Here is a 26,650-nt window from a genome sequence, read left to right as displayed (position 1 = left end):
TTTCTGTTGGAAATCAATAATAGATTTAAACATGCTAGGCAAAGCATTGGTATCATTTCTGATAGCTGCACCTCCATTTAAATGCCAAATCTATTTTCTTGATATTTAAAGACTTCAAACATGATTAAACTTTGTTTACTTTTCTGTTTTGCTACCCCGTTACAATTCTAATCACCATTAGGCATGTGCATCTCTATCACTGGCAGCTGATATACTGAGCTGAGGTAAAATTACAAAATTCTCTTTCCAGTTGCAATGGCCCTTGATCTATTACAAAAAACAAACTTCCATCTCTAAGCAACTGATCTCTTAGCAACAAGAAGCACCTGCATAAAAGATGCCACAGAGAGTGATCACCAGAAAACCTATCCAGATCTTTAAAAGAAGCACATCAGTAAGAAAGATAGCACTCTTCACCAGTAAAATCAAGAGGAGAACACAGGTAATTTTTTAATTCATATGCTACATTTTTTCTTCAGATAGTATGACTGGGACATAATGGAAATATTCTTTTATTTTTTTTTTTTGTGGAAGAATTATGCTTTCTAGAGCTGATTTGATTTGAGTGACTGTAATTAACTTTGTGTAAATGATATGTTGTCAGTATCTAAATAGATATTTTTGATTAGAAGATCTGTAGGTCTTAAACCAAATTCCTGACATTAAGATAACAACAAACTGTTATATATTTTGTGATTATTTTAAAAAGTTTTGTTAAAAAATGGCACAATGTTCTTGCAGAATAATTATCCCTAGAAAGTGTTCACTTCATTCAGTCTTTCAAAGTGTTTATGTTATGTCAAGAAATGCTGAAACTTTTTAGGTTATTTAGATACAAGCATCACTGATTTAAAAAAAAAAAAAAGTAAAGAAAAGAAAGAAAGAAAAAACTTTCCATTGTTTCTGTGGTCTCTGATTTCAATCTACTCTGAAGTGTCGTGACCAAGTTAAGATACAATACAAACCAACATATGTTATGTCCAACATAAAAAATGTTGGACAAATCAAGCATTGTTGTCACAGCAGGGGAAAAACTGAATTATTAGTGAGGTTATATAAAGGTCATCAAGTGGAACAAGTCAGGAAACGACCCAGAAAATTGGTTTGTTCTATCATGACTTGATGTATCTCAGTAAGTGCTTGCTGTGAGGAAGTGCAGTCTTCTTTAAGCTGGTACATCTTAGTTAACTATTTCTTGCAAAGGAAGTCATTTAAAAGGAAAATGGGTTGAGAATATTCATGCATTCTTGTTTTTTTCAAAAACCTAAATTTTCCTCAGGGTTAATTGACATACTTTAATGGAATACTTGGTATTTATAGCCAGAAAAAGTCAAAAATTGTGGAGTTACTTTTCTTACAGAGTGGTCCCTTCTATGTCAACTTTTTGCTTATGTTGGTCAAAGTGTTTGCTAGGAATAGAGGTACCACAACAAAGATGCAATTATGGCAGAGAGAGCTGTCTTTCCTCTCCCATATCACAGCCAATACCTCCCACGTGGCAGTAATAGCAACCTGATAATAGTTATATACAAAAAAGTCTTCATATAGGTCTGCTTTCCCATAGTCATAACACATCTGATGTGTTAGCACATTAGAGAAAAATTGTAACGTGCATTGCATGTTAGAGAAAAAGTTGTCTACCTACAACTCATTTTCCAGTTAGTTTTGAGTGTAATTAGAGCTTATAGTGTTCTTATGAAACTTTTGAGGTAGAGGCAGTAAAATAGAGCCTTACCAATACTGCAGAAGTTTATCTCCACAGTTCTTGATGGCATAGGTGCACTGCCATACTTATTCTCCCTCAGGAGACGTATGTTTCAGATGAAACCCTTTTACTGTCTATTGCGGATAGTACATTTCATGGACATTATGTTGGTTCCTAAGCAACAATGAGACCCTTTATGAAAGGTACTAAAACTGGCAAGTTATTTTTCCAAATCATATGTCAGACTGCAATTAAAACCTCAGAGGAGGACATCGTCCAAGATCTAATTTCAGATCATTATTCTTCTAAAAGAAAAATCACAATTCAAATAATTACAGATTGTTCGGAAAGCAGAAACCCTCATTGTACAGTCATTTGGGCAGCACAGAGTGTACCTTGCTTCACATATCCATGTTGTATAAATAGCTACAAGAAAATAGTATGCATACTGCCAGAAAGAGGGAGAAAGATTACCCCCGACTTTTAAGTTACACAGGACAGGTTATCACTCCAAGTATTGCCCACCACAAAGCAATCATAGCTTTAAAACTGGCTAGTTATTTTGAATTCTTAACACACTAGTGGAAAGTGATTTTTCAAGGTGTGAGCATTCATCCTCTGAAGATCAATTCAGACATCCAAAGTAACTAGCAGTTTCTAGAAGGATGCATTTGATTCAAGATTTTCAGATTATTAGGACATTCCCTGGCTTGCCCCAAAGGTAATATCCAAACTAATTTGGCAGTATATCATAAAGACTTTATTTGGAAAGCTCACTAAGCTCTGTGATCGATAGCAATTCAAAGAGCTCAGATAGCTACTTCAGCAATAATTTATCAACTTGGTCAGTACTTAGTTATATAACAGCAACATCAGATCTCCCGCACTAAAAACTACTAAAAGGATCCAGTAACTTCTTTGGAATGTTTAAAGGCAGGACTTACCGCTCTGTTGTACCAGAAGTGTCATTTACATAAATCACAAGGAGAAGAGCAGCCTATAGGATACTATTTGACAATCACTTTGCAGAAATCACAATACCAAGCTCAATGCAGTGGCTTCAAACAGCTCCTCCACGACACCTAAGTGTCAGTGACACCATTTGATATGTGACAAATTCTGATTTAACACAAAGATAGTAAGCTCACAAAATGAAGGCATACAACTACAATATTAAGGCTCATAAAAGAGGCATTGTCTTTCACATAGTTATCCAAACACGTAGTAATATTCAAATAAAAGTCCTACATTCACAGAAGTTATTTCTAACTTACTTCTTTCCCTATCAATGTGTGTTCAATCGGCATTTACCAATTAAGTCCCAGACATGCTAGTACTAGTAAGTATTCAGAAAAGTAGCTGATCAAACAGACCCAAAATAACAGGAATGTCAGTATTTACAATAGTACTTCAATTAAAACCTTCTCTGCACTTCACAAACTTACAGTACACTGAGTAGGAGGGGTGACAAGAAATGGAGTTCAGTGCTCACTGAGGCAGGTAAGAAAAGCCAAGCATCATTTATGGTTGTATTTATGGTGGCCTCCACTAACATAAACAACATACAGTAACATTTTAGAAGGGATATTGAAGGCAGCTGACAGAACTTTAAAATATCAGAGAAATATGCTCTAGGAATCTAGATTCTATTCAGCTGTGAAACAAGGCAACATTGTCATAAGAAGGCTCACCGAGATTAAGAAAACCACAATTCCAAATAGTAGCAGAGGCATCAAATGTAATGATCTTTCTCATCTCTTGGTACATGGGTATTTTCTTTCAACACCACTAGATCATGGACACATTCTGCATTCCTGTTTCTCTCACCCTCAGACACATTAGGCTCCGTTACTAGTCAAGAGCCCCTTTAGATAGCTAGGATGATTGTTATTAAATTTCCACTTCCAAGCTTCTGCTGAAAGTGTAACCTCTTCTTCCTTCTCTAACCTTAACAACAGATTAATTCAGTAGTGCCATTTAGATTAGGTTATGTAGTAATCAAGTGGCACAGGATTAGTCTACAGACTGCAATAATCATTCAGCATTGCTAGAATACATTTCCATAGCAATTAGATGTGACAGACCACTACGACTGCACAAATTCTAGCCTGCTGATTCAAACTCTAGAAATGGCTGAAAAAGGTAACTATAGGCTATGTATTCATTTCTTGATGTGCACATTTTGCTATAATTATCTTTCTCTTGTAGTTCAAAAGGATTGAATAAAAAGTAGGAGACATACCTAAACGAGCCAGAGTGCTTTCAAAAGCACATCTAACTTTAAAAGATCTGCTCTACACAATCTAATCGGAAATGAAGTCAACTGTCATAGGACAGATGACATCTGGAGTATCTCTTATGCAGAGGATTACTGAAGCACAGATTCAAAGCAAGTGAAAAACGAATAAGAAAAATATTATAATTGAAGATAAAGAATGTCAGGACGAGTAACAGCATCAGATGTCCAATGAATTGTGATGAAAATCTGTCAGTGACATCCCCACCGCATCTGGAGAGAATTACAGAATTAGGAAAATGCAGAATATCAGGGAGCAATTTCTAGTGTGGCACTAAATAAACATGCAATCAGATGCTTACAGAATAATTTTACAACTCAGCTTACAAGGAACGGTAAGCACTCTCAAGTTTAAAAACATCTTTTAATGTGTTCTCAACTTTAAACTCATGGCCTTTCAAGAGAACAAGACAATCCCTGTACCAAGGTTTGTGTATGTCATATGTGTTACACATCTGGTGATAATTACCTACTTCAGACTAATTCTTCAAAAGTAACACAGCCATGCAACAAAAAGGTGGATTATTTTTAGTGGTTCTTAAAATAGTTTCCCTGTAAATGCAACTAATTTTACAATAGTTCCACAAATGACTTTTTATTCAACAGCTAGGATAGTAATTTACTATTTTGCAGTAAAACCCACAATTTGAAGGCAGTGTTAAATACATGAACTCCTTCATCATGAGTTCTAGTAAAGAAATCTGATATGCTCTTAGGGACAGCTCTCGTCCTATTTTAAGTGCTATCATCCCAATACTGCAAGATAGTCATGGTTAAAACCAATGAATCCAACTCTTCTATTTGTTAAAAGGTACTATGTTCCTTTTAAGCTATGCCAGCATTGGAAAACACTGTGGTCCAATGGAAGCAGATCTGTTATTAAAAAAAAAAAAAAAAAAGCAAGAAAGAAAAGGTAATCGGTAGTGATGATCCACTCCCTACATTAATACATTTCAAGAGGGTTTATTTCAGAATAGATCTAAATTGTTTTTGTCATTTGAATGGCCATTAAATTTGGTGTGTGTGAGTGAAACACAGCTTTTGAGTACAAGAGCTGATTTATTTTCATCCAAAATGGCATCCAAAAAGTTTGCATGCTCTGAGATAGAAACACAGGTATGGCAAATGGGAATGATCTGTAGTTTTGCTATCAAAGCAAACCCCTGAAAAAGCTGAAACACCAATGGAGACATACCTTGAGCCACCATCCTCCTGACTATCACACATTCAGGGAGCATCCACAGAAAAAAAACACAAGACAGACGCCACTCAGCTAGCTAGATATTAGCCTTCTAGCTGTGAAATGCACTACAAAAGCAAAGTATGTACTTACATGTAGAAGGCTGAAGGTTTACAGTCTGTATGAAATTGTCAATCTTAACTGAGTGAAAACCAACTAGAATCAGCGTCTAGTAAAAGAGAGGAAGGCTACAATGTTTTATGTGGAAAAATGAGTACTTCCTGGAACTGTATAATCTAATAGTTATTTTTGTGTGAAATCAGTCTATTTAAAATTCCATTTTTCCAAACTGCTTAATTAAACCTAAGTCAGCTGATTTGGATGCTATTATTTGTGCACTAATATTTAGAGATTTATAACAAGCAGCAGATTTTTCCCCATGCCCCTCCTGACAAAAGAAATACTGCTGAGGAAAAAAATCCAGGAATCAGGAATGGCTCTTTGAGAGTTTTCAGGCTGTCTTATTAGCTCCTGCTCAAAATTATCAGTAAATTTCAGCCATTTGGATATATAACATTCTATATTCTGCAAACTATATACGTAGTTGGCACTTCTGTTGACACAGCTATTAAATACAAAGCTCTAGCTGAAAGGACTGGGTTCAACACAGTTGTCACTTGGATATATGGACTTCTTCTTTATTGTGGGACCCTGTCATCATTCATCATAACACCTTTTGCAAGAAAGCATTTAACAGAACCTAGAACTTTCTCACAGTACTTGAGTCAGGTCCCTCTGCTGGCAGATGCTTTCCCAGCTGTTAAGATCTACAATTACCTGTGATTAAGAGGCCTGTGCATATTCATTTAATTTATGCTACAAAAACACTTCCTTATAAGCCTCTTTCCACCTACTTTTTTAATTTAAAAACCTTCCCCACCCGCACCCCACCATATAAGTAACAATCAGAATGAACAAATCACTCATCACACACACGTTTCAACCAGCTGCAAACAACTTGTAGAAGATTTCAAGATGAAATAAGCAAGAATAGTGAATGCTTCTTCCATGCACCACAGCTTTGTTCCATTTCTAAACATTTTCAGTCTATTCAGTAACTATTTACTATCAAAGTTTACTTGCTGATTTTTTTTATTTTATTATTGAGTGATTTTCTTTTTTTATTATTGAGTGAAAATTCTTTAAAAAATAAAATGGGTACAAGCAGGATGAGTAGTTCAGCTGAACTGAACTTATATTTTCAAGGTGATTTTTTCATGGCTCAGATGGCTTTTCCAACAACAACAATGTATTAGAAATGCCAAACCTGTCTGCTTGGATCATATTTATTAAAATAGGGAAAAGAACTTTTCAAAACAAGAAATGTCTGTTGTTTGTTTTAAGAGCTATAGGAGCCACATTTATTAAAAAAGCGACTGCTTCAGATAGGTTCCAGAGCATAAAAAGTAAAAATAATATTCCCTAAGTGTAGTCATTTCTATATACTGTAAGCTCGTATGGTGCAAGGGATCGAATCTAATAAAAATATTTACATATACATACAGGCACATTGTGGCAATGTACTCAAGACAATTTAAAGCTAGCATTTTCATATTTATCTTTACAGAAACATTACCATTAGTGTGTAACAGTATGTTAATTTCACTAGTAAACACTGTTATGTGATTAAAAAAAAGTTTCTGATTACAAAATCATTTTTCAAAACATGCAAAACGGTACAACAGCTGAACATGTACAAGAGCATCCATGTACATATCATAGCACATTGTGTTTCAGTCATTTTGGATCACAAAAATACCAGAGCGCTTTCATAGCAATGGTCCAAAACACTGGAGCATTACAAACACTTGCAGGATTTTGAGCCACTGCTTGCTCCCTTCCCCGTGGTTTTGTCTGTAGCCTATACATTTTCTATTGTGACTGAAAACACTAATTTCTCACTGTCTAGAAATCATCTATTACATTCTTGACATAGTTTAATACAGTTACAGCACTGAGAGTTACTACAATTAAACTGTACTTTCTTCTGCAAGACCAAATCACAAGATAAAAGATAAAACATTTGCTGAAAGTAAGCTGCAACAAAAAGTGTACTATTAAGTAACTACTTCCTTCAGTTTTGAAAAAATGCTGCAGGGAGGAAAAAAGAAAATCTATTCCTACTGATCTTCAGAGCAGAATTAAGGCCACGTTTTATTACTTTACTGCTGAGCAGATGCAGGCAGTATCTTTCTGTGGTTAAGTGGGTTTTCTCACTCACGTAACATCTTCCTTCTCAGGTACAATCATTTCTCATATTTTACGAATTTTTGATTTTTGAATTTACAAAAACTTGCAAAACAACTTCAGAGGAATCCTTCTGATTCCCCTATGCACAACAGACCTTTCTCTTTGCTTGTTTTTTCTGTCCTGTTTCAAGCCCTGGTTACTACCTGAAGTACCAGACAATTCATGATCATGTTTGTTATAGCAGACACTAATTTTTTCAAAGTATTCATCAACAGAAGCACCAGAAAGAAATGCAATACTTTTTCTATTACACTCAAAGGTTGACTATAAAAATGTACATTGCATCAAACAAAATCCTGAGGTACACTGTATCTGCAAAACTAATGTAGGTAATTCTGGAAATTCAAGGACTAACACTAAAGGCATGCAGGAAGGAAAAAGGCTAAGTAACAGAGATAAAAGCTTACAAGTGAACTCATTCAATGCTTCCACATGTGCTAAGAGTTTAATTTCTTGTGTTTTGGTTAGAAATTTGCAAGGAGTAAACCTCAGCATTGGCCAGCCAAGCCAATATCAGAGATAAGAGGTCTGTTAGCCAAAGCATCTAAAACTATGCTTCAATATCAAGGTCAGAAAAGCTTACTTATCTCCAAGCCAAAAGAGTGTCTGCTGCACGTCTGTTTCAACTTGTGATGTAGCTTGTCCTGGCAAGCAGTCCCGACAGTCAGTCTCATTATAAAATAAAGCTACCTCAAGAAGTAATTTGCTCATTTACAGGACCTCCAGAGGGTTGAGAGGTACCAACTAAAGTTGCATGTATCTTAAAGCTTTGTAAACCTCTGCCTCTTTCCCCATTCTCTCTTTCTCTAAAGCAAAGCAGAATCTCTTGGAAAAGATGGTATTGGAAACTCTGAATCCAATGCACTACATCACCAGCCTAGTACCAGATGTGATGCCAGTGGCCACAGTGCCCATACTCATTCTTATGTGCTTTCTATTTTTAATATGGAATCATGAAGAAACATCATCAATACCAGGTAAACTAACTCTGCGGTATCACATAAAAGCTGTCAAAGTATTATTTTTGTGTGTGTGTGTGTGTGTCTCAAATTTAAATGAGAGGGGAATACTGAATAATAGTTTAATGCAACAAGAATTATTATTAATTATTATTAATTAGTAATTATTATTAATACATGTTTTTAAAATAACTGATAAAATAAATCAGGCTCCGTTTAACCTCAGCACTTCCATAATAAACCTGGCTTAGCTATATAAATATATGACATTCAGTTTTCCTTTTTGTTGTGTATATGATAGAAAGATATAATACTATTTTATGAAATCTAGATGTTCATATATTCATGTGCATTATAAACTTCTACATTTTATATGTTGTAAGTTTAAAGCTTCCTGAATTGTCTTTAGGAGAGGCAAACAGTATCAATTCGGAAATTATTTAGATTTTAGTAAATTATTAATTTTCCTCACCATGTTTGCCACTGGAGACCCTCCAAAACAGAGCAATATCAGAGAAAAAATATTTGCCAAATTTCCTTCCATGTGCTAAAATTCTCCAAAAGTTAGAGAACAGGCAAAACTATGCACAAAAGGTAATGCTTTCTATTTGAATTCTTGATGAGATTGACAAGAAGATACAAATAAATTAATTTGCTTTAAGATTACAGGTATTTAAATAATCTGGGTTCTTGTGATTTCTATTAGTAAACAGTGAAGTCATATGCAACTTGTAAATCTTTTAAACAGTATAAAATACAAAAGTTTTTATAAACACTTGTTTCATTTTATGGAATACGATTTATGTTTTTACAGACTTTGTAAGGGCAAGTTAAGCTTTCAGTGAAGAAGGAAAACCTCCTTTTAAAAATAATGCAATGACTATGCAAATTCTCTCCTGTTCTCTCCACTTTCTCCTTTTTCTTGTAAGAGGGACATTTGATGATGGGTTATAGCAAAAGGTTTTAGTTGAGAGCTTTGATAAAATGTGTATTAATCCAGTTTACTGCAGCATGCTGTTTTCCTAAATTCACGGCACTAAAATACTTTTTCCTTTAAATACCTATTTTTTCACTCTGGTATTAATGACTAAGAGAAATGTAACTAGATTACATTAAGAGAGATTAATTATATTTAATTACATCAAAAGGTAACTTTTGATGGTGTTACTATGACACTTTACCACAAATTTAGCCAAGATCACTCAAAGGTTTTGTTAAAAGCACAAATGAATAAAAATTATTTAGCCACTGTTCTTCCAAATGTAAACAATCTCAAAGCAGCAGTTTGAAGTTGTATAAAATAATGAATGTCATTTATTGTATCCATATTGAACGAATTGTAGGCTTTCATGGATAATAAATGAGGTTTCAATGATGTAGATGCAAGTTTCTGTAAGACAGAATTTCATAATGGGATTTTATGTGGTGCCCAGTGCAGACATTGATGTAATGTAAAGAAAATGTCCTTTCCAAAAGAGTGATATATTCTTGCCAGAGAGCACTGACGACAAAACTTGTCTTTTTTTTTCCTTAGGGCCAGGATACTGTATGGGAATTGGCCCCCTCATTTCACATGGGAGATTTCTCTGGATGGGAGTAGGTAATGCCTGCAACTACTACAATAAGACATACGGAGAATTTGTGAGAGTTTGGATCAGCGGTGAAGAAACATTTATAATCAGCAAGTAAATCTTTATTTTCTATCTTTAATAATATGAAGAGCTTTTTCATATTTTTACAGCCTTTTTTGCTACTTTTTCAAAAGTAGAATTTAAGTTATTATTTTGCAAAATTATCCTAACATAACAGTATTAATTCCTAGCGTTCACAAATCCTTTTTTAATCTTTTGTTTCTTTAAAGACTACTATTGAGATCTCTACTAAAGACAAATACTGAATAGAATATCTCATTTTCTTAGTTGAAACAAAGATCAAGAGTTATGGCTCAATCCTAAAAAAATGTTTACAGTTTCGTCTTATTCCATTTAACACTAGTATTACATAGTACATCAAATATCCTGACTGGCTGACTGCAGTGCAGGATTAAATCAAATTTTAGTTCCTGTGTTCTTATTAAGAACCTCCTTAAAATGAGAGTAATGCTTGAAGATTATGGCTCCAGTTCTGCAGGGCAATTAAGCAAATGCAGCATTACAGGATCATGAGTAATTCCACTCCAGTTACTGGGGTTACTCAGAGAGTTCAATTACACACAGTATTAAACATAATACTAAAATGCAGTCAATCATTTTTATTAGTTCCAGTTGCTTACATTGGATCTTCTGGATGATCATGAGAAAAAAAAAATAGTAGTTAAAGTTTTACCATGTAAATGGGTAATAAATCACAATATTTTTATTAGCAATATCAATCAATGCATATCCACCTCTCATTATGTAAAAGTTTATGAAAGATAATGCAGTAAGGAGGACTATTACAGGATTTTCCATTTGAGCAAGTCTGCTTCATCTCTATCTTTACCTATGTAAAAAGAGGTAATTGTGACAGGAAAACTATTTATATTCCTGCTCTATGTAGATATTGTAAATATTAATTCATGTAACATTGCATATAATGTTTTGATTGTATAACATGCTGTGAACTCTTATTGCTTTCACTTTATGTATTACCAGTTCTTCAGAAACAAACCACTAGTGCTGGTAAGAAACAAAGCGATAAACCTTAGCATACCGTAGCATCAGACTTTACAGTCTATATATCACTTTTCTTCAGTTTTACTGAAGATATTTAAAGTGTTTTACTTAAAATCATAGATATCATATGGAGAACTAGTATTTAACTTTTTTACAAAACAAAAACAAAATAACAAAAAACAAAATATATTTTTCAGAGTGCTTCATAAATTCACTCCAAAACTAAACGTACCCCGACTTCTGAAAAAGTATACTGTTTCCACTGTTGTCATCTGAATTTTTACCATCAAATCTAATTATATTGAGATATTGCAGTCTTGGTTACAAGAAATGTTGTCTTTTGGAGGACTTTAGTGAATAGTTTTATATGAAAAATCTGCTTACAGAAGGTCATATGTCAAAACCTATCCTTAAAATATTATTCTATGTCCCTTGAGTAGATGCATGAAATGGAATGAGCAAAAGGAGCTTCCTGCACCTTTCTATTTCTGGGCATAACTATCTTAATTCAATACCATCTTTTCATGTTCATGAAACATAGATGATGTTCCTTGATGCATAAAAAACATTTAGGGAAACTAGCAAAGAGAACAACTGTTGGGGCATGTAGGAAAGAGTATGCTCAGTTCTTTGGAGGGGCTGGAGCTTCATGCATGCTGCATAATCCACGTTTGTTTGCTTGTACAACGTAACATCTTACATTTACCACTGCTCATGCAAAATGATGGTGAAAACCTAGCACTGATGAAGTTGTGAAGAAATAATTCCCATTTACTTTACTCAATTGAAAATAAATAAATAAATAAATAAATAGCCCATATAATAAATCTGCAATTTGGCCCACAAAGAATGTACAACTCTATAGAAAATAGCTTATTGTTTCATTTCAATCTGTGCTCTGATTTTCCTTCTTTTTTGTTAGCTTTCACTTAATCAGGTTTTCATCACACTAGCATTTCTAAAATGCTAGCTCCCTCTAAAGGAAATATCTTAAAGCAATAAAGCTGATCACAACCTGTTCACCAGAATGTGTGTAAATAAATCTTGTAAACTGTAAAAAGAGAAGTATATATATGCTGGATTTCATTATATTTCTATATAGGAATACTCATCCCACACATTTGATTTTATAAAATTTCTTTTTCAGTTTAATAGATTTATGTATGAGTAATTATCCTTGATAAAATTATGATGCTGCATAACCAAAAGTTCCAAGTATATTAATACTTTGTAGGTGTGTTTAGGAACGACCAAAGAGCTACCAAAGTATAGGTGAAATTTAACACACATCTTAATGAAGTTGTCAACTGTCTGGTTATTTTTAAGTCACCAAAGGAAAACTCTGAAGTCTTCCATTAAAAAAAATAAAATAAATACATTAAAATAAGCAGAATTTGTCTTCACTCCTTAACATACTTGAATTAATTATATTTCCTAAAATCTGCCAAGTTACTGCCTTCAAGTTATGAAAAATAATTTTTCTTACATAATGAAGTAAGAGATGTCATACTTGGGGTGGATGTGTTGAACTGTTTACAGAAAATCCCAGTGTATGAATTACATGGAATGATGATTGGAGGGAGGGAGGCAGGGATGGATAGACAGGCAGACAGAGATATACATCTCTTCCCAAAATATTTGCCAAGGATTGTGGAAATTGGTAGGATACAATGATTAATACTTCTGAAAACATAGGCAATCAACTGCAATGAGTGCTATCATAGACATATTAGAAATGTACATGGATGTTAAACACATTGCCTTCAGTTCTACCACTTCATTCTTTACAATATGTACCTTAGCCCTCATAGTTTTGCTCAAAATACAATCAGAAATTTTTGTAGGGCAGTGTTTTCCTGCCTCTGGTATAAACTTGAGAGTCTGAGGAATACTCCTGTAGTGATTTTAAAAAGCACACACCGACTGTCAGTAGGATTGTATTATATAGTATGTCAGAAATTTTTAAAGGAAACAAAAATCAAATATCAAAATAATAAATCAATTTATATCATTGATCTAATGTTAGAAAAAAAAATATTATACAAGAATGTATGTAACTCATTATTTTACCCCGTCTTCTGAAACATCTGACATTGGTCATTGCCTGAGAGTATATGTGTGTATCCCTATATATATATACACACTATTCAGATTAAAATCATTTGGTCATCATTTGTATTTTAATTGAAAAATAGGTTTAAATCCAGACAGAATACATTATTGCTCTAGTACAAATTCTGAAGCCATTTTATCATCAAGTTTTTTTAATTATGTAATAGGCGCAACATTTAGTGTCAAGCATAGTACCTCCTGCTAAACTGAGAAAGAAAAGCAGCACTTCAGAGAATGTCAGAAAAATGTTTTGTGTATAATCTATGAAACTGTATTTTAGTTAGATTTTTTCTCCCCCCATTTCCTTCTCAGATCTTCAAGTGTATTCCATGTAATGAAACATTGGAACTATGTTTCTCGATTTGGGAGTAAGCTTGGATTACAGTGCATTGGCATGTATGAAAATGGGATCATATTTAATAACAACCCAGCACATTGGAAAGAAATTCGACCCTTTTTCACCAAAGGTAAATAAATCAGTTTGCATTAACACACTGCATCACTCTATCACACAGTATTTTTTTCTGAAATGTTGTTTGTCCTTTGCATAATTAAATTAGAAAAATCAGTTCTCTCTTTATGTCTCAATATATTTTCTTGCACGTGTTCCTTCACGCTTATTCTGCTTGGTATGCTATTTGAAACAGTCTTCACATAGTTTTACAGATGCTTAATCTCTTCTGCTTAAAAAAAAATAAATGCCCACAAACCATACTTAAAATTATTTTTAAATTTCAAGACCAACATTCACATTAACTCAACTGGCATTCCTATAAATGTATTTGGAAGTTCCTACCCCAGCTTTAACTGGGTTCAGACTTTTCTTGTTCTAATTAAAAAAAAAAAGTTTGTATACTTTCGAAATTGATTTAGAAGATCTGCACAGCAGAACTATTTACTAATCCATTTAATATGCTAGAAATCAATGTAGAAACAGAAAAATCTTTTTCCCTTGTAGTAATGAGAAAAAAGGTTGTTGTAATTAGCATCATTAGCTTGAAATCAAATAAGAAAATACACAAAGTCAAATTTTACTGTTTAAAGAGTCTGTAAATTTTGGACTCACCTTCTTTCCACATACAAAATTTTCAGTGCTTGTATATCATTAGAATTAGTTATTTCCAATGATCTTACAGCCTTCCTAACAAAACTACCACACTTTGTTGCCTTCTTGTTCTGCAAGCTTTACAGTTAAGAAAAGAAATCATCGGTTAAGTCTTCCTTACCATTTTGTTGATATCTGTACTTCTGTATGACACTTAGGCCTTTCCTAAGTGGTCTTGCTGTTGAAAAGTACCAGCAACTTTGTACTGGTTAAAGATAACAGGAAAGAAATCATTTTTTTTCTATTTATTCCTAGAACTACCAGTTCTCTGTATTTACAACACAGACAACCTCTCTTCTTAATTACAAACGTACCATTACTCTCAACATGTATTTGATAAAATAATGTCCTTTAGGCAATTACAGAAGTTGTTATATGGAAAAGTAATTTACATAGAATAAATTTAAATAGAATACCTAGGGCAAGATTTCCAAAGTCATTCAAAATTATCTGAGTTCATTCCAGATAGAGCCTATCATAAAAATTACACAGCAACAGAACTGACCACTGCTTTTGTTTGCTTTTAATTTCTTAAAATGGAAAAAATGCATCAGGACACTATTTCCCAATGTCCACGGGTGGACAGACTAAGATTTGCTAACACATCTGGACTACTACTAGATTAAGCTTCAGGATGTCTGCAGCAACACTATAGGCTGTGGGGAGCTTATTGGAAATCTGTCATGCTGTTTAAGAGCACCCAGGAATTGTTTCCAAAAATTCCTGTCCTCCTCCCTGTGAATCCCCAATCTAACTTCCCTGCTCACCATCCTTGCAAGCAAGGCAGGACATCCACAGTGCCTATATTGCAGATGAGGATATGGAGGATATATACCTCCAACACTGAAAGATAGCACAGATGAAGCCAAATACATTTCACTAACATTGTGTGAACCTATCATGAAATGTGTGCCTAAAATACAGAGTGACTGGACGCAAGGGAAGTTTGGGCCTTGGGTTCATTGCCATTCTAACTCAAAACGCTTATGTTTTTCTCTCAAAACCATTTTGTTCCAGTCACTTAAGTTATACAGATTTTTATTGATGTTATTGCGAATAAGTTATTAGTAAGGTATGAAAGCTAATCTTTTTATCCTTTTGCACATATCTATTTACAGCCCTGTCTGGTCCTGGTCTCGTGCGTATGATAGCCATTTGTGTTGAATCAACAATTGATCACCTGGATAAACTAGAAGAAGTGACCACTGAAGTAGGAAACATCAATGTGTTGAATCTTATGAGACGGATCATGCTTGACACATCTAACAAACTCTTTCTAGGGATCCCTTTGGATGGTACTAACAGCCTTATTTTTATACCTTATGATGAACCTTAAGTGCATAAACAAGAAAAACTCATTTATATCACTCAAATATTGTTTCAGAAAATGGAACAAGAACATACTGTTATATTACTAAATAATTAACTGAAATTGATTGATAAGTGATTCTAGTTATGAGAATTTTATAAATTCAAATACATATATTTAAATTGTCACAATCAAGCAAATAGCATGTAAAAACATTTTTATGTACTAGGCTGCTACAGCCTCAACATTACATACATGTAAGAAACAGAAATCTTTCCACCAAACTAAATGATTGCATTGAAAAGTTCACCTGACAACTTGTCCGGTGAACTTTGATGACTTCTTCACCTTCAAAACCATTTGACAGAAATAATATCCTGATGTACAAATTATCCCATATCAATACAGTGCAATAGAGTTCTGCTCCTTCTCTCCTGTGGAAAACTGGCTCTGGTTGACACACAATCTCCTTTTAGCTAGCTACCAAGAGTTTCTACAAAGAAATGTATCTTGTCTGCAGTGTGCCACAACTGTTTCCTAATGTTATCTACTACATATTAAAAACAAAATGGTTTTCAAATACCTGTCAACTTAGTGGGAGTAGGGAGTGGGGACTCATTATTAATTTTCCTGAAATATTTGTGCTATTTGACTATTGAAGCTTAGATTTTATAGAGCTGTTTGTTAACATCTATTTTCAGAAAGTGCCATTGTACTTAAGATTCAGAACTACTTTGATGCTTGGCAAGCACTTTTATTAAAGCCTGACATCTTTTTTAAGATTTCTTGGCTGTGCAAGAAATATGAAGAGGCAGTGTAAGTATCCATAGTTTTTACAAATCTTTTGCATAAGATTCTTTTTTTTCTAGGAAGATCTTTCCTTACATTTTTCTCTTCCTTTTAGAGAATAAAATGTGAAAATTTCAAAGGTGACTGGCTGAAGTCCGCTATCTGCAGACCCAAGATAGCAATAGAATAAGATCTGTCAGTGATGTTACAAGTGGCTGAACTCAGAGAACCATTTAAGGCCCATGTCTATTCAGTCCATATTCACTCACCAAAACATTAGTTAATGTCATATCAGATATGAAACTGAGTTGAAATCATTGGTTCAGTTCAAAGAGGAAAGAAAAAGCCATCTTATGGGGAGAAATTACTTTAACTATCTGTTTAAAGACAGTCAAATATTACGCCACAGACTGTCAGTTCCTGGACATAAGAAATCATGTCTACATTCATGGAATTATCCCAAAAGAGAGTTAACCCCTCAGTATAATTCTACTTATTGGTGTCCATAATGTGCGTTTCTGAGTAAACAATCGATTTTTTTTGTGCTAAAAGTTGGTGTTTTGCATGACAATCCATTTCAAGATTATTTTTTCCTTTAAATAAGTGGTTTTTGCCATCTTCCTGTTTGTAAAAGCACATGATCCCTCTTCTATTTTGATGCTCTCATTTTCTGTCTTCTGCCAAAAGAAGACCAGCTATAAAAAGAACTGGCAATGAGTTTGTTCATTTTGGATTTGGAGTCCATTTAAGGAGAGAAAAATACTTTTTATCAAGCGCGTGTAATAATTTGTTTTGATAATGATATATAGTATAAAGGCTTTAAGGGAAAGATGGAGGTTCATAACTGACAGCTCTCTTACAAACTAGATACATACAAGTGGTGTTATGGCAGTGATTAGTGCTTTATTCTCTGATTCTAATAATAGCTAAATGCAGTGGCCCAATTATTAGTAGAAAGTCCTTGTGGGCAAATATTAGTGTCTCAAAAACAATCTCATTAAAATAGCCATATTAATAAATCTATACTGAAAAAAAAAAAGGAAAAAAAAAGATGTAGATAAAGATCTCTGAATTTAAAGCAATGAAGAGGAAAACCACAGGTTATCACCACTTCTGATAAAGTTGGGTTGCTCTTTCTAACACATAAAAATGTTATATATGAGAACCCTACCAGGTTTGAATTTTAGGTTTATTCCCCCTATAAAACCAGCCTTTTAAAAAGAACATTGCCTTCAAATCTGTAGCTAACTGAAAACGCCAAATAAAATAATAAATACCACTGAACTTCACTATTTTTCCAACAAAGAGATACGTACTGTTGACACAGTATGTCTGATTATAGCTTTACAAAACAATGAGATCAACTCTACCATCGAGATAGTACAATTTTTCTTGCATTTTTTTAAACAATTATTCCTCTTGCTAAGTTCATTTTATTCACTAATAAAATACAGTGTAAAATAGAAGGGAATAAAAATCTTTGGAAATATTAATAAATCTTTAAAAACTCTATTCACTGTAAGACAGGTTTCATTCCTTTCAGTTCTATAAGAAGAGAATAAGATTTCAGGCCAAACAAAGAAGAAATTATTTTTATAAGAAATAAGAAGAAGAAAAATCTTCCCTTAGTATTGCTGCTTTTGTACAGAACCATATAGCCATTCGTAAGAATACTAAATTTCTGCCTTTCTTAGGCTTTTTCATTAGTATAATCTTCATGTTTCTAAACATATCCTATCTATATCTAATCATATACTAAAAGGCTGTAGATATTTATCAATATATTGGATTTTATCCACTTTCAGCAAGGATTTGAAAGGAGCAATGGAAATCTTAATAGAACAGAAGCGACAAAAGCTTTCCACCGTTGAAAAGTTAGATGAGCACATGGATTTTGCATCCCAGCTGATTTTTGCACAGGTATTGACAATGTACCAAATTATTGCTAACTTTTTTTTTTCTTCTGCCGGTCTCCTTTCACTAACAATACAGACTTTACAACTCAGACTTCATGTAACTAACAAAGTCTTATCATCATGAACAGATACAAATTAGTTGGTTTGGGAGAATCCCCCAGGTGCTTGTCTAATTTTGTTTTTCATGGCTTAAACAACATCCTCAAAACTCTTGACTCTATCCCTGAATGTTCTTCGGTCTTTCCCTAACTCTCAAATTTTATCTTGATATATTACCTTTTGTATGCAAAAGCTTCAAAAGCTGTGTAAATCCTATCTTGCATAATCTCTGACAGCTCACAGATTCCACGGGGAAAGGTACTAAGTCAACAAGAATCTGAGATAAGAACAAACCCATGCTTTTCTGGAAGATCATACACAACCCCTAAAACATGGATTTCCTATTTTTTCTCTGAAAAAAAAAAAATAAAAAATAAAATAAAAAAAGCTTTTTAGCATATGAGACTGTCAGGATCTTGAATTTTGTTTAAGCAGATATTCTAGGTCCATCCAATCCTACTGCTATAAGATCTTTCTTGGCATCAGAGTTCAGCAATCAACATTTTCCCCAACATTTCAAATTTTTCCAGAACAGAGGAGATCTGACTGCTGAGAATGTGAACCAGTGTGTGCTGGAGATGATGATTGCTGCTCCTGATACTCTGTCAGTGACTCTCTTCTTTATGCTAATATTGATTGCGGAGCACCCCACAGTGGAAGAGAAGATGATGAGAGAAATTGAAACTGTTATGGGTAAGCAGGACCTGCAAAGTCACTGATGTAGGAATATAATTTTTTTTGGGCAGTGCTCTAATTTTCATTACTCAAAGTCTAAAAATTCTAAGGATTATTTTCTAACACAAGTATTTGTTGTAAAGTATATGAACTATCCCTGTATGTAAACAATTTTATTCAAGGTCAAGTGAAAGATTAAATATTTTTAAGACAAATTAAAACAGGGTTTATCAGAATTGACAAGCTATTAGAAAAAAATGCACTTATTCACCCCTCAACAAGAACAGTGCAAATCATCACTCACCTCATAAGCTCCATTGAAATTATTTTCTATTTCCCTTGCAGTAGCAAGTGGAGACACTCATTTCAAATACTTCTAATCATCAACATTTCTCTACACATGTATAGAATTAACTAAGTTTGACTATGACTGCAGAAAGAAAACATTAAAGAAAATTAAACTTTTTTTTATCATTCTGCTGTCATCCATTTTGATTTCAAACCGTATTAAGTATAATATTTAAGTAGTAATGATGAGCCACTCAAAAGACAATCAAAATATTCCAAATCTATATTCATCCCTTTCTCTAGCTTTCATTCAAAGTCTCAATCCTACTGAACTTTATAGAAACTAATTTCAACCACTCCTATTCAACATTTACTTCAAACAGTTAAACAGTGGCACGTGTATAACAAATCCTTTGCTCTTTTTCTAAGGTACTTCTAATTCAAGTTTTAAATACAAAGCAAGAGCTGTGATGTTATCTCAAACCTTTTTTTTAAATGTTTTGGCATCTTTCCGCCTCTTGAGCTAAGAGACAGCATTTCTCTTTGTCTTCTTCATGGCCATTTTTCTGACTGACTGAAACACTGGAACTGAAATAAATCGAGCAAACAGTGAGCTTTGGTATCAGTTTACTGACTAACAAAAAATTTGAATCCTATAAGCCTTAAAAATAGCAAAATCTTCCACTAGTATATAACTCAAAGGGTTTTTCTCATAACTATAGTTGGCTTCTCAGTGGCACCTAGATAGAACATAATGCAAGAGGTTAGCCTCTGATCTGTCACTAAAGAAAACCTCCATAAAATCGTTATGTGCCAGAGTTTATCAATCTTGAACTCTGCTAAAATAAACAGTCGTTTACCCATACAAATGAGTGTTTTCTTCATTAAGTATTGTGACGTTTGAAGAGACAAGCACTAACTTACTAAGTTACAAGTCTTCAACATTTAACTTCCTACAGTAACATCTGACCTTTAGTGTACAGTTGCTTTGATGAAAAAATATTTCTGATTTTACAAATATTATTTGAGCAAGCATACAATTGATTCCACATTACATTAAATTCTTTTTACCAAGTAATGCTTCTATCACTGAGTAACAGACAGAAGGTTTTTTTTGGTTGTTTTTTTTTTCAAGTTCAGATTTCAAAACATTCCAGAAACCACCAAGATACATCCTACTCTTTCTTCGTATTTGAAAATTATTACTTTACAAGCCAATGAAAGGTAACACAGCAGTGGAAAAGTACTAAGATGTCACAAATTCATCAACTAGCTACAAAACATCTACAATTCTATATCTTTTGTCTATAAAATAGCTAAAATTGCAGTTCCTTGAATTTAAAACAGCAGCGATGTCTGGAGAGCATTATCTACATTTGTGGAATTTTAAAGAATTAATTAGTGGCTTCAAGTTTTAATTTAATTCTGATTCAGAATAAAAGGTATTTTCAGTAACCAATACAAAGTAATTACTGTTTGGTATTTGGAAATCAGAACCCATAGAAACATAAGATAGAACCACTAGAAATGCAAATGTGGACAAGGCAAGCATTGAGAAATTTTCAGAAGAAAACTTAGCAGCAAGGTGTTTGGCTGATTATTTTTCAGCCATCACTAGGAAAGAGACTAAAAATTTCTGGAAGATTACAAATCTTACAGGGAGACATGCATGTAAAGCATATTAATGGCCAGATTTATGTAACGCATATTGATGTGAAGCACATCAATGTGTAGGCTTAAGAGTGATCTAAAAGTGGGTGATTCTGAAGAGCTGGCATAGCAGAACATTATTGCTATTTTCCTTCAGAGTAATAAATCATATTTTACTGTGTTTGTAAGAGTTCAGTACTCCACTATTCACCCTCACAATTTCTTTCTGAAAGCCTTGATTTTGGGAAGGCAGTAGTATGTTGTTGACTTTTCCTTAAGCAAATGACTAACTGGGTTAGCAAAGGTCCCTTTTATGCGGGAAACCTACCATTGCAGTGGTCAAGCTTTAGGTCTTGAGCTCCTTGTGACTTGAAAGTTCAAGGCTCCCACTGGGACTACATTGTGGCACTGATACTGCTGCTAAAAAACAACTAGGAGGATGTTACTCATGGTAATTGAAATTATTAATTTCATTCTAGGACCTACCTGTACGTCCATCCAAAACCAACAACACAATGAAAATGTAAGGTCTCTACAAAATTATCATCTCCCATCCATAAACTATTCCCAGATTCCACTTGCTGTCAGTTTTCATGGGAAAAAAGAAAACTTTTTTTTTTTCTTGTTGCTCTCAGATATGCGAAGAAATTGGTATTTGGCTCACAAAGTCAGAGAAGCGCTTTCAGAGTTTTGTCACTTAAGAAAGCAAGATGAAGATTTGGTGTATTAAGAAGAAAATAAGGGGAGGATATCATATATTAATAAATCAGGGCTTATGCTGATATACCATATTTCCCAAATATGTAAGAATGCATAGAACTACTTAGATGATGTTGGATCCTTCCTACCATTTCAGGAGTTGAGAATCTTCCAAAATATTTTGGCATTTGTATGGTGAACTTATTAAACTCATAACCAACTTTTGCACCATTTGTTTTATTCCTGAAGGTGACAGAGATGTACAGAGTGATGACATACCAAACCTAAAAATTGTGGAGAATTTTATTTATGAGAGCATGAGATACCAGCCTGTTGTGGACTTGATCATGAGAAAAGCTTTACAAGATGATGTGATTGATGGCTATCCTGTGAAAAAGGGGACAAACATTATTCTCAACATTGGACGTATGCATAAGCTTGAATTCTTCCCAAAGCCAAATGAGTTTTCTCTTGAAAATTTTGAGAAGAATGTAAGTTTGCCATCTTATTTCTTACAGGTGATTGGGTATTTTTATTGACAATATATATTCCTCTTATTTCAATCAAGACCTTTGTGACCATAAGTCCATTTTCTCTTTGTCTAAGTGCATAAGCTAGCGATACATCCTGCTTATTACTGTTATTATTAGAGTTAGGTGGGCATTTCCCCATCAAAAGTACCTTTTAATTCAGAAATAATGATGTTATTGAAAACAAAAAGTTTCTCAGACGTCTTAATCTTGATTAAAAAATTCTGCTGAAGTACGTCCAAGGCGCACACACAGTTATCTCCCCTGATACTGGCCAAAATAAAGAGGCTTTGGGGAGCTACAGCCATGACACAAGTACGTAGAGCTGAGGTAGTGTAAGGAATCAAGGAATCTCTGGAGAGGTGGAGCAGTATGGCAATTTCTGACAGACAGAGAATCTAGCACCCATTTTATTCATACAAAAAAAAATTAAGTAAAAATAAATATCTTTTTTAGGCTGAAGTGGCAATCCTAAACTTTAACCAGCTCAGTACTGCAATTGCTAGGTAATTCTCTTCAAGTTCAGCACAGCATTTAAGTTTTAGTCTTACTCCCAAAAGAATTAGAATTTTCTTTAGCCTACATTAAGTCCTGTATCAACAGTGTTATGTGAACTTTTGTTTTCTACATGTAAACCCCTACTACTGGGAAACATCCTTCAGATTATTTGTTTTCATTCAGAACTTTGCTCTTCTGATTACTGATGAAACAAATCGTTTCCCAAAAATGTATTCGTTCAGCAATAATCACATGGAGAAATTAAAAACATATTGAAAGAAGATAGACCAATTCTATGGCAAGCTTGATTCTTTGTTTTTGACTGTTAACCAGTGCAGATGGAAATAAAAGATATTGCTGTCCAAGAAACAGGGCACAAAATATTAAATATTAATTCTTGGTTAGCACTCCTGTGAAGCAATTAGCTAGATCTCTGGAACAAATAGCTATGCAAGAGTGAAAGGCATAGTCAGCTTAGCCCTGTGAAAGGAATCTCAACTGCAGAACATTAGCCTATTATCACAGGTGCACAGGCTTTCATTGTATACAAACTTTATATTGTCTAGTGGCCTGTCAAATACTAAGGTTGCATAGGGCTAAAGCTAAAGGGTTAATGATCACTGCAGCTGTCATAACTCTCATTGTGACTAACCGAAAAACAAATGGAAATAAGTTTTATTACCTGGCAAAACATTTTTTTCCTAAGATGTTAGAAGCTGCACCCATAAGCATCCACAGAGAATATTTTCAGTTTTAACAGAATAAGTAGAAGATCCACTTCAATACTTCCAAAATGGGCATACAAAGAAATAATTAAGAAAATAAGGACACAAAAGATATGTATGTTCAAGCTAGAAATATGTCTCCAAGCTTTACATTCTCCCTATCAAAAATCCAGGACTACTACATATGCCACATACAAAACAAGAACTAAACATGAAGGATAACGTTTCTAAACTGCTAGCTGATTACCCACAGCAAACTCTGCACACAGTACTAAAAACAACAGATCAGGGAAAAAGGCACTAGAAAATTCAAAAAGGGAATAAGTGATTAAGTTTATTGAAATAACTATTCACTATGAATAGATTTCACTTTGCCACCCATTGTCTTCATTCTAGATATTTCTATCAAAATGCATTTCTTGCTTATTTTATAAGCACACTTTGCTTCTAAAAATATTTCCCCTTGACCAAATATTTAACCACACATTTTCTAACTGACTTGATGCATTATGTTTGCCACATAATTATTCTAGCAAGTACAATTTTCACACAGTTCTCTAAGTGAATAGCAACCAACACCATTATTTATAGGATGACATTGTTAGAATCTAAATATTTTTCCATTTTCACCAGCTGTGCATTTGCCATTGTGTTATGCTGCCAGCTGCTGCATTTGCTTTGTATTATAAACATTCTTATTTACCTATAATTCTTCAAAAAGTACAGCTGTTTGAAATAATTTAAATAGTAAACATTTTTTAGTCTGAAAATGAGGAAAAAGGACACTTTTCTAGAAAATTTAATATAAAGCATCCTTTTCTATTCTTGGAATAAATAGGAAATCAGAACACAGCTAATGTGTTCTTTTTTTAAACTACACAAATGATGAAAAATTGTCTATTTCCTTGGTGTCTTGGTATATCATAAGCAGTAATCTTCATGTTTTAGGGACTCTTTTTGGATAATTGATCTGTTCAATGTTGATAAAGACAGCAGAAACTGGTTGTGAATTCTTCAACAGTTGTGGGAATCCCACATTTTACATTTTATTTGATAGGACAGGAGACAATCATTTATAAAATGTTCTGTCTGTGTTAAATACCAAATAAAAATATCAACAGTACATTTTATGACAAACTGATTTGCAGAAACACTAGCTTTTTCATAATTGTAGTAGGTGTATAGTGATGTGATTAATGTTAGTTAAGGCATCAGTCTTTAGCTTAGACTTTCATGAACATTGTAATGAACTTTTTCTGAAAAAGTTTTTAATGAACTTTAATGTACATTAGAGTGAAACTTTCACTACTTCAGAGCCTATGGTAAAATCCCTATAGTTCACAGGATGAACAGACTGAAATATATGGCAGAATTCAAATGCTTAAATTTTACATTTGCTGCTACTTTAGTATTTGAATTGGCATACCTCCTGTATTTCTGTAGTCATTTCTGTTTTTGGACTGACTTGAGCAGGAGGACTGTTCGGCGTAAAGGGTAACAGAAAAAGCAAGAATACATGAGGTAAAGATATAGCTTGGGTACAAGGAAAGAAGTAATTTTTCCTAAGAGATTCTTTCACACTTTTTTTTCCCTCCAAAGAATATATTTCCTATAGATTGCCATAATCTTTTTAGCTACTTTTGTGAAGAAAAAAATGCCTTAAAGTTTATTCCTCGTGTTATTCTGTGCAGGTTCCTTCACGCTATTTTCAACCGTTTGGATTTGGCCCTCGGGGCTGTGTAGGAAAGTTTATTGCCATGGTAATGATGAAGGCAATTCTGGTGACTCTTCTGAGACGGTGCAGAGTACAGACAATGAAAGGAAGAGGACTTAACAACATCCAGAAAAACAATGACTTATCCATGCACCCAATAGAAAGGCAGCCTCTGCTGGAAATGGTTTTTACACCAAGAAGAAACACAAACAAGAAGCAGAGTGACTAAAAAGAATCAGCATTAAAGTTAGAGAGAATTCTCAGCCAGTCACTTTAAGAAATGCCCCTCGTTCCTAGGTAAAGATATAATGTAAAGCATTTTGTTGCCCCTAAATCACTACAGCTCCAAGTGACCACCTGTTCCGCCCATACAATAGAACTAAAGTTCTGGCCATAACTTCAATGTAATAAAATAAGAACAATTTGCAAAATAGTCCTGTTGTCAGGTGACACCACACTATACACAGGACTCCTGACTACTTTTTAAAACTGTCAAGTTCAGATGAAGTCACATCTCACTTTTCAAATGGTGCAAAGTCAGACCTTTGGGGGTCAAAATCACATGCCTGATGCGTGCTAAATTCCAGGGGTCATTTCTGGGTTTGTTACCTTCTGTCCCCAAGTTGAACTTAGCAGTACTTACTTACTGTGAAAGTTCTAGTCATCTGTTTTCAAACACATCTGAATAATACCAAATTTGACTTTAAGAATATGAAACAATTTAAAATGCATAACGCTGTCACACTAAAAAAAAAAATACATGTATTAACATATCTGCAATAATGTCCTCTACAATATTTAGAATATATTTAAGTTCTGAAAAAAGTTTGTAAAAAGTCATTCGAACCATTTATTTACTGTGTTTTGCTGTTATATTAAGCAGATACCAAGGACTTAGTGTTAGATAGACTGATTGTAATTTTCAGAGAACCAAGAAATTGAACAGTTGAGAAAACTGTTCTATACTTTTAAAATCCAGTGTTCTGCTACAGATTACGTTTAAGAGGGTCTGTAAACATTTTAGGAATGACCAGCTTAGAATAAAGTAATTAATATGAAACATTACCATTAGTATCATACATGGAAGGAGTGGGGCAATGCCCACAGCTCTATTTCTGACTAAACTTCCCATCTTGCTTCAGTTTGGGGAATAAGTTCAAACTCTCCCTAAGCTGCTTAAGTAGTACCAAATACTGTTTCAATCTGTTTTTAATTGCAGTTCTACTTCATAGTAAGATTTAGAGTTGTTCCCATATCCCCACACTACACAGCAGGAGTGAAAATCCCTCCCTAATTATCCACATAGCTCTTACTGCTTCTCCTGCTCTCAAGCATCTTTCTCCATATACTCTTGCTCAAGAGCCAGTCTTTTTTTTTTTTTTTTTTTTAAATACAGTAAGGTCAAATGGGTGGGCTGCACTCCTCTACTCAAGGTAA

At 33.9% G+C, this 26,650-nt stretch overlaps 1 protein-coding gene across 2 annotated transcripts; it reads left to right on the top strand.

The window, feature by feature from the left end:
• Positions 1-300: 300 nt before the first annotated feature.
• CYP19A1 (cytochrome P450 family 19 subfamily A member 1) lies at positions 301-25,522 on the top strand. 2 transcript variants are annotated; one of them, XM_067003805.1, is made up of 10 exons: positions 301-442; positions 8,304-8,468; positions 9,985-10,135; positions 13,529-13,683; positions 15,440-15,616; positions 16,332-16,446; positions 18,225-18,339; positions 18,965-19,127; positions 21,996-22,237; positions 25,191-25,522. In XM_067003805.1, exons 2-10 carry the CDS (start codon positions 8,327-8,329, stop codon positions 25,440-25,442), a joined length of 1,512 nt encoding a protein of 503 aa, XP_066859906.1. In that variant the 5' UTR covers positions 301-442; positions 8,304-8,326; the 3' UTR covers positions 25,443-25,522. The 2 variants fall into 2 exon arrangements, with proteins under 2 accessions (XP_066859906.1, XP_047916185.1); XM_048060228.2 differs by lacking the exon at positions 301-442 and having other exon boundaries at positions 8,177-8,468.
• The last annotated feature ends 1,128 nt before the right edge of the window (positions 25,523-26,650 follow it).

This window comes from Anser cygnoides, chromosome 11, assembly GCF_040182565.1.
Source record: "Anser cygnoides isolate HZ-2024a breed goose chromosome 11, Taihu_goose_T2T_genome, whole genome shotgun sequence".
In the NCBI taxonomy this organism is placed as follows: domain Eukaryota; kingdom Metazoa; phylum Chordata; class Aves; order Anseriformes; family Anatidae; genus Anser; species Anser cygnoides.
The sequence above is the reverse complement of the archived record's forward strand: the minus strand, read 5'-3'. Positions and strand labels throughout refer to the sequence as shown.

Excerpts from the sequence above, each read along its gene's own strand:
- CYP19A1 (XM_067003805.1), top strand. The coding sequence starts at position 8,327 with ATGGTATTGGAAACTCTGAATCCAATGCACTACATCACCAGCCTAGTA. Across the intron at positions 13,684-15,439 it reads TCGACCCTTTTTCACCAAAG|CCCTGTCTGGTCCTGGTCTC; the intron begins GTAAATAAATCA and ends ATCTATTTACAG. Across the intron at positions 19,128-21,995 it reads AGAAATTGAAACTGTTATGG|GTGACAGAGATGTACAGAGT; the intron begins GTAAGCAGGACC and ends TTATTCCTGAAG.